Below are 18,940 nucleotides of genomic sequence, written 5' to 3' on the forward strand. Positions count from 1 at the left end.
GGGATTTGGAAGACTCCCCTGACATCTGATTCCCCTTCCCAGATATTCAGTGTAATTCTGAATCCTTTAGTTTCAATAATCGAATCTAATTTAAATTTTCATAAATATATCAATTTATTCACCAATCAACATTTACTGAACACCAACTACTGCGAGATACAAAAACAAAGATACACTGTCTAAAGAGATTCCAGTCTGATTTGGAAAAGATATATGAAAATTGGAAATAATGATATAATGTGACAAAAATGACAAGCAGCATGGAAGAAATGCCTAGTGAGGAGAAGAGCAAAGAGTTTTGTGAGGAAATAACAGGGGCGGTGACCGAGAGTGCCAGGCTGCGTCGGCACAGGAGTGGTCTACAGGAGCTACCCCACATCTGAGGTCAGGGGTGGTGGCCAAGAGGAGCACCCCACGTCCAAGGTCAGGCACGGTGGCCGAGATGACCTACCCTACGTCCGAGGTCAGGGGCGGCAGCTGGCTGAGCTACCCCACGCCCGAGGTCGGGGTGTTGGCTGAGAGGAGCTACCACACGCCGGAGGTCAGGGGAGCCGGCCAAGAGGAGCAACCCCATGTCCAAGGAGCAGAGGCTGCGCAGGAACAGGAGGGCCAAGAGGAGCTATTCCACGTTCAAGGTCAGGAGGGGCGGCTGTGAGGAGACACTCCTCGTTCGAGGTAAGGAGCAGCAGCTGCGCTTGCTGGAGCAGCCGTGAAGAGATACCCGACGTCCAAGGTAAGAGAAACCCAAGTAAGAGGGTAGGTGTTGTGAGAGGGCATCAGAGGGCAGACACACTGAAACCATAATCACAGAAAACCAGCCAATCTGACCACAAGGACCACAGCCTTGTCTAACTCAATGAAACTAAGCCATGCCGTGTGGGGCAACCCAAGACGGGTGGGTCATGGTGGAGAGGTCTGACAGAATGTGGTCCACTGGAGAAGGGAATGGCAAACCACTTCAGTATTCTTGCCTTGAGAACCCCATGAACAGTATGAAAAGGCAAAATGATAGGATACTGAAAGGGGAACTCCCTGGGTCGGTAGGTGCCCAATATGCTACTGGAGATTAGTGGAGAAATAATTCCAGAAAGAATGAAGGGATGGAGCCAAAGCAAAAGCAATACCTAGTTGTGGATGTGACTGGTGATAGAAGCAAGGTCCGATGCTGTAAAGAGCAATATTGCATAGGCACTTGGAATGTCAGGTCCATGAATCAAGGCAAATTGGAAGTAGTCAAACAGGAGATGGCAAGAGTGAACGTCGACATTCTAGGAGTCAGTGAACTAAAATGGACTGGAATGGGTGAATTTAACTCACATGACCATTATATCTACTACTGTGGGCAGGAATCCCTTAGAAGAAATGGAGTAGCCATCATGGTCAACATGAGTCCGAAATGCAGTACTTGGATGCAATCTCAAAAACGACCGAATGATCTCTGTTTGTTTCCAAGGCAAACCATTCAATATCACAGTAATCCAAGTCTATGCCCCAACCAGTAACGCTGAAGAAACTGAAATTGAACAGTTCTATGAAGACCTACAAGACCTTTTAGAACTAACACCCAAAAAAGATGTCCTTTTCATTATAGGGGACTGGAATGCATAAGTGGGAAGTCAAGAAACACCTGGAGAAACAGGCAAATTTGGCCTTGGAGTACGGAATGAAGCAGGGCAAAGACTAATAGAGTTTTGCCAAGAGAACGCACTGGTCATAGCAAACACCCTCTTCCAACAACACAAGAGAAGACTCTACACATGGACATCACCAGATGGTCAACACCAAAATCAGATTGATTATATTCTTTGCAGCCAAAGATGGAGAAGCTCTATACAGTCAGCAAAAACAAGACCAGGAGCTGACTGTGGCTCAGATCATGAACTCCTTATTGCCAAATTCAGACTTAAATTGAAGAAAGTGGGGAAAACCACTAGACCATTCAGGTATGACCTAAATCAAATCCCTTATGATTATACAGTGGAAGTGAGAAATAGATTTAAGGGACTAGATGTGATAGAGTGTCTGATGAACTATGGACGGAGATTTGTGACACTGTACAGGAGACAGGGATCAAGACCATCCCTATGTAAAAGAAATGCAAAAAAAGCAAAATGGCTGTCTGAGGAGGCCTTGCAAGTAGCTGCGAAAAGAAGAGAAGCGAAGTGCAAAGGAGAAAAGGAAATATATAAGCATCTGAATGCAGAGAGAGATAAGAAAGCCTTCCTCAGCGATCAATGGAAAGGAATAGAGGAAAGCAACAGAATGGGAAAGACTAGAGATCAAGAAAATCAGAGATACCAAGGGAACATTTCATGCAAGGATGGGCTCAATAAAGGACAGAAATGGTATGGACCTGACAGAAGATGAAGATATGAAGAAGAGGTGGCAAGAATACACAGGAAAACTATACAAAAAAGAGCTTCACAATCCAGATAATCACAATGGTGTGATCACTCACCTAGAGCCAGACATCCTGGAATGTGAAGTCAAGTGGGCCTTAGAAAACATCACTTCGAACAAAGCTAGTGGAGGTGATGGAATTCCAGTTGAGCTCTTTCAAATCCTGAAAGATGATGCTGTGAAAGTGCTGCACTCAATATGCCAGCAAATTTGGAAAACTCAGCAGTGGCCACAGGACTGGAAAAGGTCAGTTTTCATTCCAATCCCAAAGAAAGGCAATGCCAAAGAATGCTCAAACTACCGCACAATTGCACTCATCTCACACGCTAGTAAAGTAATGCTCAAAATTCTCCAAGCCAGGCTTCAGCAATACATGAACCGTGAACTTCCAGTGTTCAAGCTGGTTTTAGAAAAAGCAGAGGAACCACAGATCAAACTGCAACATCCACTGCATTATGGAAAAAGCAAGAGAGTTCCAGAAAAACATCTATTTCTGCCTTATTGACTATGCCAAAGCCTTTGACTGTGTGGATCACAATAAACTGTGGAAAATTCTGAAGGAGATGGGAATACCAGACCACCTGACCTGCTCTTGAGAAACCTACATGCAGGTCAGGAAGCAACAGTTAGAACTGGACATGGAACAACAGACTGGTTCCAAATAGGAAAAGGAGTACGTCAAGGCTGTATACTGTCACCCTGGTTATTTAACTTATATGCAGAGTACATCATGAGAAACGCTGGGCTGGAAGAAGCACAAGCTGGAATCAAGATTGCCGGGAGAAATATCGATAACCTCAGATATGCAGGTGATACCACCCTTATGGCAGAAAGTGAAGAGGAACTAAAAAGCTTCTTGATGAAAGTGAAAGAGGAAGAGTGAAAAAGTTGGCTTAACGCTCAACATTCATAAAACTAAGATCATGGCATCTGGTCACATCACTTCATGGCAAATAGATGGGGAAACAGTGGAAATAGTGTCAGACTTTATTTTTTTGGGCTCCAAAATCACTGCAGATGGTGAATGCAGCCATGAAATTAAAAGACGCTTACTCCTTGGAAGGAAAGTTATGACCAACCTAGATAGTATATTGAAAAGCAGAGATGTTACTTTGCCAATAAAGGTCCATCTAGTGAAGGCTATGGTTTTTCCAGTGGTCATGTATGGATGTGAGAGCTGGACTGTGAAGAAAGTTCAGCGCCGAAGAATTGATACTTTTGAATTGTGGTGTTGGAGAAGACTCTTGAGAGTCCCTTGGACTGCAAAGACATCCAACCAGTCCATTCTAAAGGAGATCAGTCCTGGGTGTTCACTGGAAGGACTGATGCTGAAGCTGAAACTCCAATACTTTGGCCATCTCATGCGAAGAGTTGATTCATTGGAAAAGACCCTGATGCTCGGAGGTATTGTGGGCATGAGGAGAAGGGGATGACAGAGGATTAGATGGCTGGATGGCATCACTGACTCGATGGACATGAGTTTAAGTGAACTCTGGGAGTTGGTGATGGACAGGGAGGCCTAGCATGCGTCATTCATGGGGTCGCAAAGAGTCCGACATGACTGAGTGACTGAACTGAACTGAACTGAACATTCTTAAGCTGTTGAAGATTTATGTCTTTATCCATTCCTAAACACTTGGCAAAAATGATGATGCTCCTATTAGACAGCATGTGACATACCATTAGATAGCCCTTTAGCTTGGAGGAATTCTGTCTTCAAGACCTGCTTTATAACCTTTTGTTATAAATTTAAAACATTTCAATTTGGGTAACCAAACAAACATTTTTAGGAATTAGGTAAGGCCCCTAAGGATAGAACTAGGTCAGAAGAAGTCAAAGTTCCTCCAAAGTTATCCACACTTACATGCTTAATAAAATATATAAAAGTGGGACCTCCCTGGTGGTCCAGTGGTTGGGACTCTGTGATCCCTATGCAGGGGGCCTGGGTTCGTTCCCTGGTCAGAGAACTACATCTCACATGCTTCAACTAAGACCCGGCACAACCAAATAAGTGTTTTTAAAAAATACATAAAACTTCATGTCTGCAAAAATTTTTTTTACTAAGCACAATTTTATTCCATGTCAAAGATGAACAGATACAGTGAAGGAGTCTCAAGTTTCTGGACCGTCATTTACTTTTAAAACAACTAAGAATTTGGGAAAAAGAATTCCTGAAGCCTATTCCTACTATAATACTATGATAATAATACGCCAGAGTATTACCAAAACTGGATGACTGAAAATGAGACAATTCAACTGAATACTCACTTGGACACATTGCCCACTACTATTGTTTTCTTTACAAAAAGTCGTGAAGTCTCATCTCCTGTAAGATCAGTATTCCGCTGCTCTGTTTTATGGGAGCCAGCAATACTAGAAGTGTCCTAGAAAAAAATCATAATCAAATTTCATTTTCAATTTGTATAATTTTCAATAGGTAGAAACCACAAAATCATACAAGGTACAAATGGACTAACTCAATTTTTCTTTTTTTTAATTACAAAATTCTCTGGTTTTATGGCTCCTCTCAGAGTATGAAAGAATAATTTTACTGTAATTTCTCTATTATAGAAAAAGTCTGTACACTGTAACTCCACATATATGTGTGCTTTTAATAGTCATACATAGCAGCTTTTATATGCAAATAGGATGTAGAAGAATACATAGGAAACTACTACAAAGGTTACCTCTGGGAAATGGGAATGGGTGATAGGGTCAATGAAATTTACCTTTTTTCCAACCTTCTGTACTATTACAAATTTTTCAGTAAGAAGCAGTTTACATATAATGGTTAATTTAAAGTTTGACTATGGAGAAAGACAGCCAGTGTTTAAGACTTGGACCTTACATTTACTGGATGTATCATCTTGGTAATCACTTAACTTCTCTGTCTCAGTTTCCTCATCTATAAAATAAGGGTGATAATAGTATGCATCTCAGATTGTTTTGTACAGTTCTTAGAAAGTGCCTGGTACACAGTAAACACTAAGTATGTTACATGAACATGAGCATGTATGTTACATAAAAGATAGCAGGCTTTGGAATCCTATGACTAGCATGACCTAAATTTATCTTAATTAAAAAAGAAAAACCTATACAGTATTTCCCCATAAGTTATACAACAACTAAATCCAAATATTAACAGTTCTGATTTGGGGTAGTATAATTACAAATGACTTTTCTGTTCTCCCTTACTTTTCTGTAGTTTAAAATTTTCAACAATGAACAGAATGAATTTGTAATCAGAATTTTTTGTTGGGGGAGGGGGGGCAGTGAGTCATGCCACACAGCATGTAGGATCCTAGTTTTCCCGACCAGGGACTGAACCCATGCCCTCTGCACTCGAAGTGCAGCCTTAACCACTGGACTGCCAGGGAAGTCCCCAGAAAATATTTTTATCAAAAATAACCAAATCTTTGATGTCTGAGTATGTGGAAAGCAACCTAGGAATTTCCTCTATCACAGAACATCTGGTTGAGAAAAACCACTGGTCTTTCCTAATGAGGATTTGATAGTCAAGTATTATACCAAGAACTTCATAGCAGTGTGAGACGGGAATTCAAATAACAAACTGACAGGATCAAAGAGTAATAAACAGTTTTCAATTCTACTTATTCTTTTTCAAGTTTCTTTCAGTTATTAAAGCATCTTAGAACATTAAATTTCAAAGAGGAACTACTGAAGAGACACTGCTCTTGAGAGAATAAACCTGATAAAGTAGAAAGACCTTGGGCAAAGTTAAGGTACTGCCAACTCCTCAAGGTTTCTTTCCTCCTATCTACATGAATGGCATCTGGGAGAGTTGGGCAATGATCAGAGATTTGAATTGTAAAGTCAGAAAGACAGAGGTTTAATTCTCAGTTCTGATACTTGTGGACAACTATAACCTTAACCTCATAGAGACTGAGTTTCCCCATCTCTAAAAGTGATAATTAACTTATATCTTATGGTTCCAATAAAATGAAATACTGTGTGCATACTTAATAAATATTGGTTCCCTTCTCTTTTGGCTCCCTTCCACCCATCCAACTATATACCCTTCCAGTATTTCGGCTTGGTCTCTGCTCCGTGTTGCTTGAGAGTCTTTCTTCTATATCCATATTGCTGTTAGTGTCTTTGTCAGATAAGAAGTCATTGTGTTGAGATAAAGAATCACTTTCTGAATGATTGGCTGATGGTGTTTCTGATCTCTGATTGGCAGGAGATGATGACCTAGATGGTGATTCCAAAAATTTCTTGATAGCAGGATGATTAAAAACCATTGTATCACATGTCTTTGATCCCTGCAAAAATGAAAGCAAAACAAACTTTAAATCATATTCAGCAAAAGTAGGCAAAAATTTGATCTTTCCAAAAACCCTTATCTATTTCAGGATCATGGCTGTGCTGTGCTTAGTCACTCAGTCATGTCCGACTCTTTGTGATCCCATGGACTGTAGCCCACCAGGCTCTTCTGTTTACGGAACTCTCAGCCAAGAATACTGGAGTGGGTAGCCATCTCCTTCTCCAGGGATCTTCCCGACCCAGGGACTAATCAGGTCTCCTGCACTGCAGGCAGATTCTTTACCATCTAAGTCACCTACCCCCATAAAATAGAGTCCAAATCAACAAAAACTGCAGAATGAGAAATAATTATGCAAAGGTCCTAATACTAAAAGCTAAAGATTCAAGTTCTCAGAAGGTAAATGAAAAGTAAAGATAAATATACATTAATAGTAACACATGGAAGTCAGATTTGACTTTAAAAAATAAGTCTCATATTGCTTGATTCAAATACATCATCCATTCTAAATAAAACACTCCTGTAAGAAATATAAAGATTTTTAAAAAGCATATATAAAATGACTCCCACATAGGACAAAGTATAGCACAGTCCAGCACTGAAGCCAGCCTGGGGTATTTTTTGTGTCTTATTACTTACACATAAAACAAGAAGAGTTGTTACTTGATACAGATATACTGTACTACTGATACACTGTAGTTACTTTCAAGAAGCGAGTTTTAGAAATTAATTGAAATTAAAATAATTGTTTTAGTGAGTAAGAGAGTCAGAGACTAGTGTTTCAGAATTCAAAGCAACAAAGCTTAATTTCAAAAATAAAAGTTTACTTTACAGCTATAAACGTATTTTGTTAGAGGAAACTAAAAATATATTTTAAGTGGCAGATCATGATAGACAAAATATACCTAAATATCCTTAAATAAATCCTAATCAGAATATAACAAAAATCAGTGCATTTTTAGACCATCAAATAGCACAGTTCAGTACTGTTAAATAGTTTTTTTAAAAAAAGGGCAACAAAACATCAAATGAATAACCAGCTCTTCAGAGGAGCTACAGTCCTATGTAACGCAGCTGCTAGTGCTCGACATCCATCTTGCTGACTCCAATGGCAAGCTATATAACAGATGACATTGGAATCTGCCCTGGGTTGAACAGTTATCTCCCACAAATTCTTGTCCACCTAGAACCTATGAACGTTTCTATTTGAAAATCAGTTCTTTTCAGATGTAATCAAGTTAAGATGATGTCATATTGGATTTGGGGAGGCCTCACTCTGGTGGCTCAAATGTAGGAGACCCAGATTCAATCCCTGGGTCGAGAAGATCTCCTGGAGAAGGAAATGGCAACCCACTCCAGTATTCTTGCCTGGAAAATCCCACGGATGGAGGAGCCCGGTAGGCTATAGTCCATAGGGTCGCAAAAAGTCGGACACGACTGAGCGACTTCACTTCACTTTCATTCAAATGACTAGTGTACTACAAGAAGGAAAGTTGGATACAAAAAGAAAAAGAGAAGACACGTAGAGAGAAAAGTCTATGTGAAGTTAAAGGCAGAAACTGGAATGATGCAGCTACAAGCCAAGCAATGCCAGGTACCACCAATAACCACCAGATGCTAGAAGAATCCTTCCCTAGAGTCTTGAGGGAGCATGGCCTACCCAACACACCTTCATCTTGGCCTGCTAGCTTCTAGAAGCATGAAATAATAAACTCCTGTTGTTTTAAGCTATCAGGCTTGTTGTAACTTGTTATGGTAGCCCAAGAAAAGTGGTTCAGACTCTAAAATGTAATACGGAAACTTCTGCAGTAGAAGAAACTACTACTATCTAAGATTAATCTCAAATAACGCTTCAACTTTCTCCAAGTATCATGGATAGCCTAAAGCTCCATGGGATGACAAGACGACCCGTACATGACAGGTATCTCTTATCAGCAGAAACCACAGGGAATGACGCAAAGCAGTATACCACCACACTCCCCTCCACGAACCCTGACTGAATCCTGTCAAAAAAAAAAAAAACCAGCTTTGAAGATATTTTGGTGAAAACTGAGAAAAAGCTGAATATGGATTGGTTATCAGATAATATTAGGGGCTAATTCTCTTAGGTATTATGACTACACAGAAGACAATCTTAGGATTAAGTATTTAGGGATGAAGCATCATGATGCTTAGAACTTACTTTTTAAGGTTTCAGAGAAAAATAAAGATGATAAAGTAAACTTGGCAAACTGTTAAAATTGCTGAAGCTAAGTGATGCATAAACAAGTACTTATTTCACCTTTTCTATATATTTGAAAATTTTCCAAAAAAGTAAGCAGGAAAAAAATCAGGACTTCTTGAATAGGGTAAATCTGCTACTGCTACTGCTAAGTCACTTTGGTCGTGTCCGACTCTGTGCAACCCCACAGATGGCAGCCCACCAGGCTCCCCCATCCCTGGGAATTCTCCAGGCAAGAACACTGGAGTGGGTTGCCATTTCCTTCTCCAATGCATGAAAGTGAAAAGTAAAAGTGAAGTCGCTCGGTCGTGTCCAACTCTTAGCAACCCCATGGACTGCAGCCTACCAGGCTCCTCCATCCATGGGATTTTCCAGGCAAGAGTACTGGAGTGGGGTGCCATTGCCTTCTGCCATTCATTAGCAGTAAAAGATAAAAATCAATTGATCTATAATTTACACCAAAGTCAACTATAAGGAAATGAAGAGGAATAAGGCAAGTTAAAACTGAGTTACACTCATCTTTGTATCTGCAAACCTAACAACAGTGCTAAAAATTAAAGAAGAATTAAGTGAAAGAAAATAAAATGTTAGTTATCATTATTGACAGTGCAGAGAGGTATACCTGAAGGATATGAGTGAACACAATGATAACTGTATGTATTAATATATACCCAGGAAGGCAGGCTAGGCTTCTTGAATTCAAAAGGTCAATATGAGAAATTTTTGAAGGCAGGGATTCCACATGAACACTAATTTCTCTTCACACATCTATATAGGTGGTCAGAAATGACTGCTTACAAGGAAAACTTACCTCAGAAACTTTCAGAAGTCCTGCAGAAGCATAGTAGTTTGCAACAATGCAGGCACGAAGTTTATCCATCATCCTTCTTGCCTCAATCAGTCGCTAAAATAAATGTTAATTATTTTAAAAAATGGAAATAACAGAAGATATATGCAAATAATTCATAAATAAGAAATGCAAATGACCCCGAAAAGTAATCAAAGAAAAACTAACAGAAACGACCATTTCCACCTCAGATTGGCAAAATATTTAAAAGGATGACAAAATATGATGTTTGCAAGAATATATAGACATATTAATAAATATGTATATTCATTGAGAAATGTCCACAAAGACATTTATTTGTGGTTGTCCACAAAGCACAAGAGCAAACAGGAATTATCTTTTGGGATAGAATTTCAAGTGATTTTTTTCTTTATCTTTTTCCACCATTTTATTTGAAGGAAAAAAAAAAAATAGGTCTCTCTCCCGTGAAATGCAAAAGCACCTTTTAAAAGAACATCAAAGGGGAAAAATACACTGTAATTCTACTTCAACAGATTTTTAAAAGTTCATTACATACAGTTTTTTCAATAGTTTTGTTTTTTTTCACTGTAAGATCATTATACCTGGTCAATGACCTCAATTTCATGTTCCTTATTCTTCATTTCAAGTGCAAATTGTTCCTTGATAATAGTCTCAATTTTCTGCACAGCAGCATCTCGAGCTGCACAAAGAACATAAAATAATCCAAGTTAGTATGCAATTAGTCAGTTGCTATCTTGATTCAAGCAACAAAAGCAATCCCAGAACAGTACCTCTGAAGTGGAGAGCCTAATAATGATCACCACAACCAATAATGAAAAGTTAACATCACTAATATTCAAGCAAACTGATATTATGTTTTCTGACACGATACACTGACAAGACTCCACCGCTCTGTGGCACTCCTAAAAATGCTGTCTCTAACCACAGTGAACATCAGACAAACCTAAACTGAAGGACACTACAAAATTAACTGGCCTATATATTCAAATATTAAAGTCAAGAAAGACAAAGAAAAGCTGAGGTGACTACAAGAGACTAAAGAGATATAACAACTAAACCAACTGCATGATTCTGGAGAGGGGGCAACAGTTATAATACTGGGACAACTTGTAAATCTTGAATGTGGACTGCAGATTAGATATGATGTAAAATGTTAAAATTTCCTACTTCTGATCATTGTACTGTGGTTACATAAGAAATCTGTTCCAAGGAAATACACAAGTGTTTACAACTGTCTAATATATCTTCTGATGACTTAGAAAAAATGATGTGCATATATATCTGCTTGCACAAATGCACTTGTGTGTTTGGGTTGGGGGTGGGAGCAAAGAATGATAAACCAAATGAGGCAAAATGAAAACAACTGGTAAATTAATCTGGGAAAAAGACATGCAAGTTTTCCTTGTGATTTTTTCTGACTGAAACCATATCAAATTCAAATTACCAAAAAAGAAAAACCTATGATGATTCTGAGAGAAACGTGTTGACTTCCGAAAAACCATAACCTCAAGGGAGAAAGTAAAGAGTTAGCTATAAGGAGAGGCAGTCTGTGACCTAAGAACAGTTCAAAAGAAGGCAGAAGTTAAGATCTAGCAAGCAAGTCAGTAGTTTCTGATCACAACTATCTGAAGGATACAGCAAAAAAGACATCTCTGAAAGCAATTTAATTCAGATAATGACTACTCAAAGTAATATGTAATTCAAAGAGTTAAAATATACTATGAAATGTAGATTGATTACAAGAGAATAAAAAAAGTTGAATGACTGCTTGAAAAACCTGAGATTTTGCATAATGATCCTGTGTCTGTAATATGAAATAACTACCACCCAGGCTTTGGGGTGTTTAAAAAATTACAGAGAAAATTTGGACCCTTGATCACCCATGTCATTTTCTCCCCATAATATATGCCACTAGACTAACAATTTAAACTAGTGCTGGCATAAGCATTCTTGTGGATATGCCTGCATTGAAGCAAATGACTAGCTTTCTTCATATCTGATGAAAAGAATATTGCCTAGTTTTATGGTATGTATCCTTGTATACATAAACCCTGTATACAGAAACCAGCTGATAATCTTAGGGGAGGCTAAATAAAAGTCAGAGAGACTGTTATCACTGAAGGTGGATTTATCATAAGCTCCTCAGAAATAATTCTAAAATATCTCTTTCATGGAACAAGGAAAAATAATGCTAATAAAATGTCTGGGAACATGTTAGATTAGATTTAAATTGAAATTATGATGTTTCCTAAAGCAGCTTTCCCAATTCTTATTTTCATTATAAAAATTGATATACCATGCTATGCATTTGAATAATGAATTTAAGTTTCATGATACTTTCATATTTATTGGACTTGTTATTGAAAGCAAATAACATATCCTTTTAAATAAAATTACAACTGAATCGGAAGAAAAGCTGCAGTGAAATGTTTTTATTATTTGGAATTTGATTTGATAACTTTCAGTCCACAGAGACTTCTGGGGTCCATATGGCTTGACTGCACCTACACAGACAGGAGTTTCCTTCACCATTAACCTTGGGGTCCTTGATGTTTGTGGAGCTGCAATACCTTATATATGACTCTGAGATCTTCAACTAGCTGTACTTAAATAGATTTATTATTTAAATAAATAACAATATTTTGTTTTAAAAACTCAAATATAGCCACTTTTTTTTTGAGATAGCTTAAAACATTCTGGGTAATTGTAGTTGATTTGGTCTGCAACTAATTATATGATCTTAGGCAAGTAACTTAATGCCTAAGTTAATGTGCCCCCACCAGAGCTAAGTACAGAGATCAGAGTTCCCCAAATTTCCATCATTTATATTCCACCTTCAAGTTACCTACCACATCTGAGAACCATGTGAAATATCTAAGTAAGGCCATTAAATAATATTCTTTAAAAATGTCAGCTCTTGGGTTAAATAAGGAGTTTGGCATGAATATATACACATTACTATATGTAAGTTAGATAACAAACAAGAACCTACTGTACAGCTCAGGGAACTCTACTCAACAGTCTGTGATAACCTATAAGAGAAAAGAATCTAAAAAACAATGAATATATGTATAACTGAAACACTTTGCTGTATACCTGAAACTAACACAACATTGTAAATCAACTATACTCCAATAAAGCATCTTCCCAGGTGGCACAGTGTTCAAGAATCTGACTGTCAACACAGTAAACACAGAAACACAGGTTTGATCCCTGGGTCGGGAAGATGCCCTGGAGCAGGAAATGGCAACCCACTCCAGCTTTCTTGCCTGGAGAATCCCATGGACAGAGGAGCCTGGTGGGCTACAGTCCATAGGGTCGCAAAGAGTCAAACATGACTGACTGACTATGTGCACGTGCGCACACACACTCCAATAAAATTAAAAATTTTTTAAAAGTTAGCTTTATCCTAAGCAGTAGCCATGAGACTGCAAGTCGGAAGAGATCATTATCTTTTCTATTTACATTAATATTATTAAAATAAAACCCTCAATTCATGTACCACCTATAATCATTTCACATTTTAGTACACACATTGCTAAGACTATGATCACATCTAACATACAATGACAGCGAAAACTTATAGCTTGTCTCATTATTAATGCTTTCACAGTGTACCTGCTTTATGTTCTGGCCTTTGATGGTACACATGGTATATTACTATGAAACAGAGCACTTAGCTAATCCCTCTCATAAACTTCTTCAAAATATACACAACAGTGGAAATGCATTTCATTTAATTTCCTATAAATCTAACAGGAAGGTATATGTCAACAAAGAAATAATTTCCTAAGGCAGGTGAATTTCTACCTGAATTCTCAATTGCTTTATGCCGCTTATTCGGAAGGGCCACAGATACATCCTCATAATCAGGGTCAGTTTCTTTGATTGTTCGCTTGATGCCAGACATGATGACATTTGTTCTTCACTGTGAAGCAATAATACATTAATTAATAACACTGCTTGGTCTCAACACTTATACGTGTACACAAATACAAAGGGAATAAATATTATATAATACAGAAGCTTGTAAGTCTGTGTAAATACACACACATCCTTTTTAAAATCAAAGGCATAACTAACTTCAAAAGTTCACTGAAAAAAAAATCATCATCATCTGTTACAAAACACGGATTTCCCTTTCAAGAGAAAATACTTTAACAAGGCAACACATTGTTTAGACTTTCCAAAAGAAGCCTGGCTTTCACAGAATGGCCTTCATAAGGAAAAGGAAAAAAACCAGATTTTCATGAAAACATGGTAAGCCCACACAGTATCCTGGAATCCACAGTACATCAAATGAATTACAGAATATGAGCAATGTGTCTCAATAAATAATTTAATGTACAAGTCCTTTCTCTGGTACTTACACATAGGCTATATAATAGGTACTTAATAAACATTACTGTTGCTGCTGCTGCTAAATCACGTCAATCATGTCCAACTCCGTGCGACCCCATAGACGGAAGCCCACCTGGCTCCTCTGTCCCTGGGATTCTCCAGGCAAGAACACTGGAGTGGGTTGCCATTTCCTTCTCCAATGCATGCAAGTGAAAAGTGAAAGTGAAGTTGCTCAGTCGTGTCCAACTCTTAGCGACCCCATGGACTGTAGCCTACCAGGCTCATCCATCCATGGGATTTCCCAGGCAACAGTACTGGAGTGGGGTGCCATTGCCTTCTTAGAAATATTACTGTTACCGATTATTATTATTATTCATAACAAACTGTATAGATATATTAAACTAACAAGCTTGCAATACAGTAAACAAGTCCTAGGTATACAAGTCTTTGAATAAAACGATCCCATAAATCTTTAAATCTGCACTGTCCCAATACATGAGCCACTAGTCATATGCAGCTCCTTAAAGTTAATCCAAATTAAATAAAATTTAAAATTCAGTTCCTTTTCCTACATTTCAGAACACTGTTGTTGTTCAGCCACCCAGTCATGTCCGACTCTTTGCAACCCCATGGACCGCAGCACACCAGTCTGCCTTCTTTACAGTCCAGCTCTCACAACGGTACATGACCACTGGGAAGACCTTTGGCTATACAGACCTTTGTCGGCAGAGTAACGTCTCTGCTTTTCAACATGCTGTCTAGGCTTGTCATCATTTTTCTGCCAAGAAGCAATTGTCTTCTGATTTCATGGCCACAGTCACCGTCCTGTGATTCTGGAGCCCAAGACGAGGAAATTTGTCACTACTTCCACCTTTTCCCCTTCTATTTGCATTGCAGTAATGGGGCCGGATGCCATGATCTTACTTTTTTAATATTTAGTCTTAAGCTGGCACTTTCACGCTCCTCCTTTACCCTCATCAAGAGGCTCTTTAGTCCCTCTTTGCTTTCTGCTATGAGAGTGGTGTCATCTGCATAGCTGAGTTTATTGATGTTTCACCTGCCTATCTTGATTCCAGCTTGTAACTCATCCAACCCAGCATTTCTCACGATGTGCTCAGTGTATAGGTTAAACAAACAGGGTGACAGCAGACAGCCCTCTTGTACTCCTTTCTCGATCTTGAACCAGTCAGTTGTCCCATACAGGGCTCTACCTGTTGCTTCTTGACTCACATACAGGTTTCTCAGGAGACAGGTTAGATGGTCAGGTATTCCCATCTCTCTAAGAGCTTTCCACAGTTTGTCATGATCCACAGAGTCAAAGGCTTCTGCATAGTTGATGAAACAGAGATAGACGTTTTTCTGAAATTCCCTTGCTTTCTCTATAATCCAACAAATGCTGGCGATTCGGTCTCTAGTTCCTCTTTCTTTTCTAAACCCAGCTTGGACATCTGGAAGTTTTGGGTTTACATAATGCTGAAGCCTAGCATGCAAGATTTTAAGCATGACTTTATTAGCATGGGAGATGAATGAGACTGTCCGAAGGTTAGCACATTCTTTGGTACTACCGTTCTTGGAAACTGGGATGAGGACCTTTTCCAGTCCTGTGGCCACTCCTGGGTCTTCCAGATTTGCTGACATAATGAATGCAAAACCTTGATGGCCACATTCAAGTGCTCAATAGCCGTAAGTGGTTAGTAGCTACTAAACTGGACCAAGATCCAGAACATTTTATCACTTCAGGAAGTTCCCTCTGACACGCCTCCTCTCAGTGTGTTTCACTGAGCATTTATAATATTTCATGAGCCAGTTTAGGAAACACTGTCCAGATCACCACTGTCCAAAAGACACATAATGTGAGCCACAAACAGAATTAAAATTTTTCTAGTGGCCACATTTTTAAAAGGAAAAAGAAATTAATTTTAATAATATATTTCATTTAACTAATGTACCCAAAATATTATCATTCTAATGATATAATCAATATAAACAAATTATCAGTAAGATATCTTACGTTCTTATCTTTGCACTAAGACTTTTACACTTAGAGCACACCTCAGTTTGAAGCAGTCAAATTACAAAGGCTGAATAAGCACTGCGTATGGCTGGTGTTTCCCTTACTGGGCAGTGAGTCTACTGACATACAGCTTAGAAAACAGGTTCAGGGAGGTTAGAGGAGGTGCCCCTTAGAGGATTAATCTATGACACAGAAAAGACAAGAAGAGCTCCCTGATTTCCAAATCTCTCCTTTACCACTGATGGAGATTATTTATATAACCAAAGACAAAAATATACAATATGAATTTACTAAAGCAATAAAAAGTTTAAAAATAAAATTAATGAAAATAAAACATTAACTTGAAAATATTTATTTTTTTATCCACTCAGTTCAAACAGAAATAACAACTTAAAAGCCTCTCAGCTCTTACTCAGTCCAGTTCTTTCACTCATCTCAGAGGTACAAGTGGGAGAGGCTGGGAAGACTCATTATCTAATTTCATGAATGTAGGTAAAATCATGGATCTAGGAAAACATTTTTCCTATCATTGTTATCTTTAAAACAGCCCTAAGCCTAAAAAGACCCTGATGCTGGGAAAGATTGAGGATAGGAGGAGGAGGGGACGGCAGAGGATGAGATGACTAGATGGCATCGCTGACTAAATGGACATGAGTTTGGGTAAACCCCGGGAGCTGGTGATGGACAGGGAGGTCTGGTGTGCCGCAGTTCATGGGGTTGCAGAGTCGGACATGACTGAGCGACTGAAGTCAACTGAAGCCTTAAAATGTCCTACAGCATTTATAAAAATCCCCCAACATTTAGAAACATTCTAAATCAAGCCCTTTAATGTTTGTTCACAATCATCACCTACCAGCTCTAATTTAGAATACAGGTGAGTATTTTTGGAGAGGTCCTGAATCTGACTATTATTTTCTATTTTTAAAGCTTATAAAAAGTGAGAGTAAGGTATTATTCTTCTAGCCTTCTTCATTTGGCCTGCAACTAGTTACAGAAAACCTGAAAAACTCTTGGGCAGTTACACAAAGAACACTTTCTTAAAAATCAATAAACCCTATTCCTTTTCCTTGCATACAGAAAGACAATGAAAAAAACCTCCTACTCAAGATAAACCTGGAATCAGAGGGAGATACAGTCCAGTTCCCGTCTGCTTTGCGCCATACCATTTCCTCAGTGACCAACTATCTTCTACAGTTTGCCAAGAGTCTTACTGGATTATCTATAAAGATGAGTGAGTCCAGCACCACCTTCACTCATTCATCCTGTGGACTTCATAATCTTCGTATTCTCCTCCCACACCTCATTTCCCCAAGTACTCTCTTGAGCAATGGTAGCTCCTCCCGCAAAAGGTTGGGGATTCTTGAAGAACATAGTCTTTTGTTTTACTGTCACTTAAGGGACAAAGCAAAATTCTCTCTTGACTTTTGCTCTAAAACTGGGAGAACAGAAGGAGGAAAAGAGAAGAATATGGTGGTGGAGCAAAGGTGGGCTGAGTAAGGAAGAAAACCAATGAGTGAACTTATGCTGCCAAGGTAATTCATATATCATGCAGCCACTATGAAGCTTTCCTGTTAGCCCTGGGTGTAGATTTGAGTTCCCGACGAACATATTCAGGAAGATTTATGTCTTAATGAGCATTTTTAATAATTCAGATCTGTTTCTGTCCTAAAGAACAATATTAAAGGACACACCTGGCACATTCAAGTATATGCTAGCTAAGGGTAGGCACATCTAAGGCCAGCTCTCACCATGATGTAGTGAGTGGAATGCGTAACAAATGATCCATGTAACAGTAAGTTTTGGATTCATCTTGTTTAACCCTGAGATTTATGAAAAGGAAATATGAGCAGCTGTTAGTGTCAGGCTCAAGTCTGAAACAAAATGTCCTATTAATCCTCTTAAGGTTTTGACTCAAATGAAACTGAAAAGAATACTGACAATGTAAACTGTTTTTTTTAAATCAGTTACTGTTTATAATTTGTGAGAAAGGATTTTCTCCATACCAAGAGACCAAATCCAAATTCAGAAAAGTATGTAATGCTGAATCCTCTAATTTAAAATTTTTGTCTCTCTGAACTAGCCTCTTTATAAAAAGTAAACACTATCAACTTAAACTTTAAAAATACACATTTCCCCACATATCCATGTACGATGTAAGAAAGCAAAACTACCCTGTTATCACACCCATTCAAATAAGATAAACAAGTCCGAGTTTTTGAAAAGGGTTAAAGACCAAAAACAAAACAAAATCTTTTAATGCTCTATACTTTGAAATAAATGCCAAAATAAAAATAAACTTTTAAAGAAAACTGTGTAATTTAAATATAAAAAATGATGTAATATAGAGTCACTAGAAATTCTTAGTAAAAGGTTCTCAAAGGTTTACTAAAAGTTCTCAAGCTAGACAAGATGTAGAATCTCTAGAATCTAGTCCTGGAAACCTGTCTTACAAATACCAAACCGTATAAGATATGGACAACTCTTGAAATTAAATCTGATAAGGTTCTTTGAAACTTTGCTAAGTGAGGTACCTTCTCAATATACAGTTCCATGATGTCATGGCATTTGAATCTCATCAGAATCACTGAGTTCTGTGCTTTCACTAAAGATGACTTTTCATATCTGATTTAAGAGGGGGGACAAGAGTAGCAATACAATCATTTTCCATCTGCTTACATACAACGTTCCTAAAATGTTAATAATGATTTTGTAATTCTTCAGCCCTGTCCTTTTTACATTTTTCATTTTAAAATATCTTCTCCTTGGTAAATAAGATAACCAGTGCTCCTTTATTAAGCATTCGAATGAAAGAATCCGTTCTCCCCTATTAACCAAATAAACATTTCAAAAATA

At 38.3% G+C, this 18,940-nt stretch overlaps 1 protein-coding gene across 14 annotated transcripts in view; it reads right to left on the reverse strand.

The window, feature by feature from the left end:
- Positions 1-18,940, reverse strand: part of YEATS2 (YEATS domain containing 2) — a 103,358-nt gene that overhangs the window by 69,067 nt on the left and 15,351 nt on the right. For 13 of the 14 annotated variants that reach the window (XR_008710515.1, XM_055568921.1, XM_055568918.1 and 10 more), the window contains 5 exons: positions 13,543-13,660; positions 10,314-10,411; positions 9,715-9,807; positions 6,438-6,683; positions 4,669-4,784 (listed from right to left, as the gene is read on the reverse strand). Coding sequence is in view for 13 of the 14 variants with exons in the window: in XM_055568921.1 (XP_055424896.1) it covers positions 4,669-4,784; positions 6,438-6,683; positions 9,715-9,807; positions 10,314-10,411; positions 13,543-13,642 (653 nt within the window). In the remaining variant the exon portion in view is untranslated. Of the gene's footprint in view, positions 1-4,668; positions 4,785-6,437; positions 6,684-9,714; positions 9,808-10,313; positions 10,412-13,542; positions 13,661-18,618; positions 18,710-18,940 lie in introns of all 14 variants that reach the window. The other variant, XM_055568910.1, reaches the window with a different exon arrangement.

This window comes from Bubalus kerabau, chromosome 2 (genome assembly GCF_029407905.1).
Source record: "Bubalus kerabau isolate K-KA32 ecotype Philippines breed swamp buffalo chromosome 2, PCC_UOA_SB_1v2, whole genome shotgun sequence".
Lineage (NCBI taxonomy): Eukaryota > Metazoa > Chordata > Mammalia > Artiodactyla > Bovidae > Bubalus > Bubalus kerabau.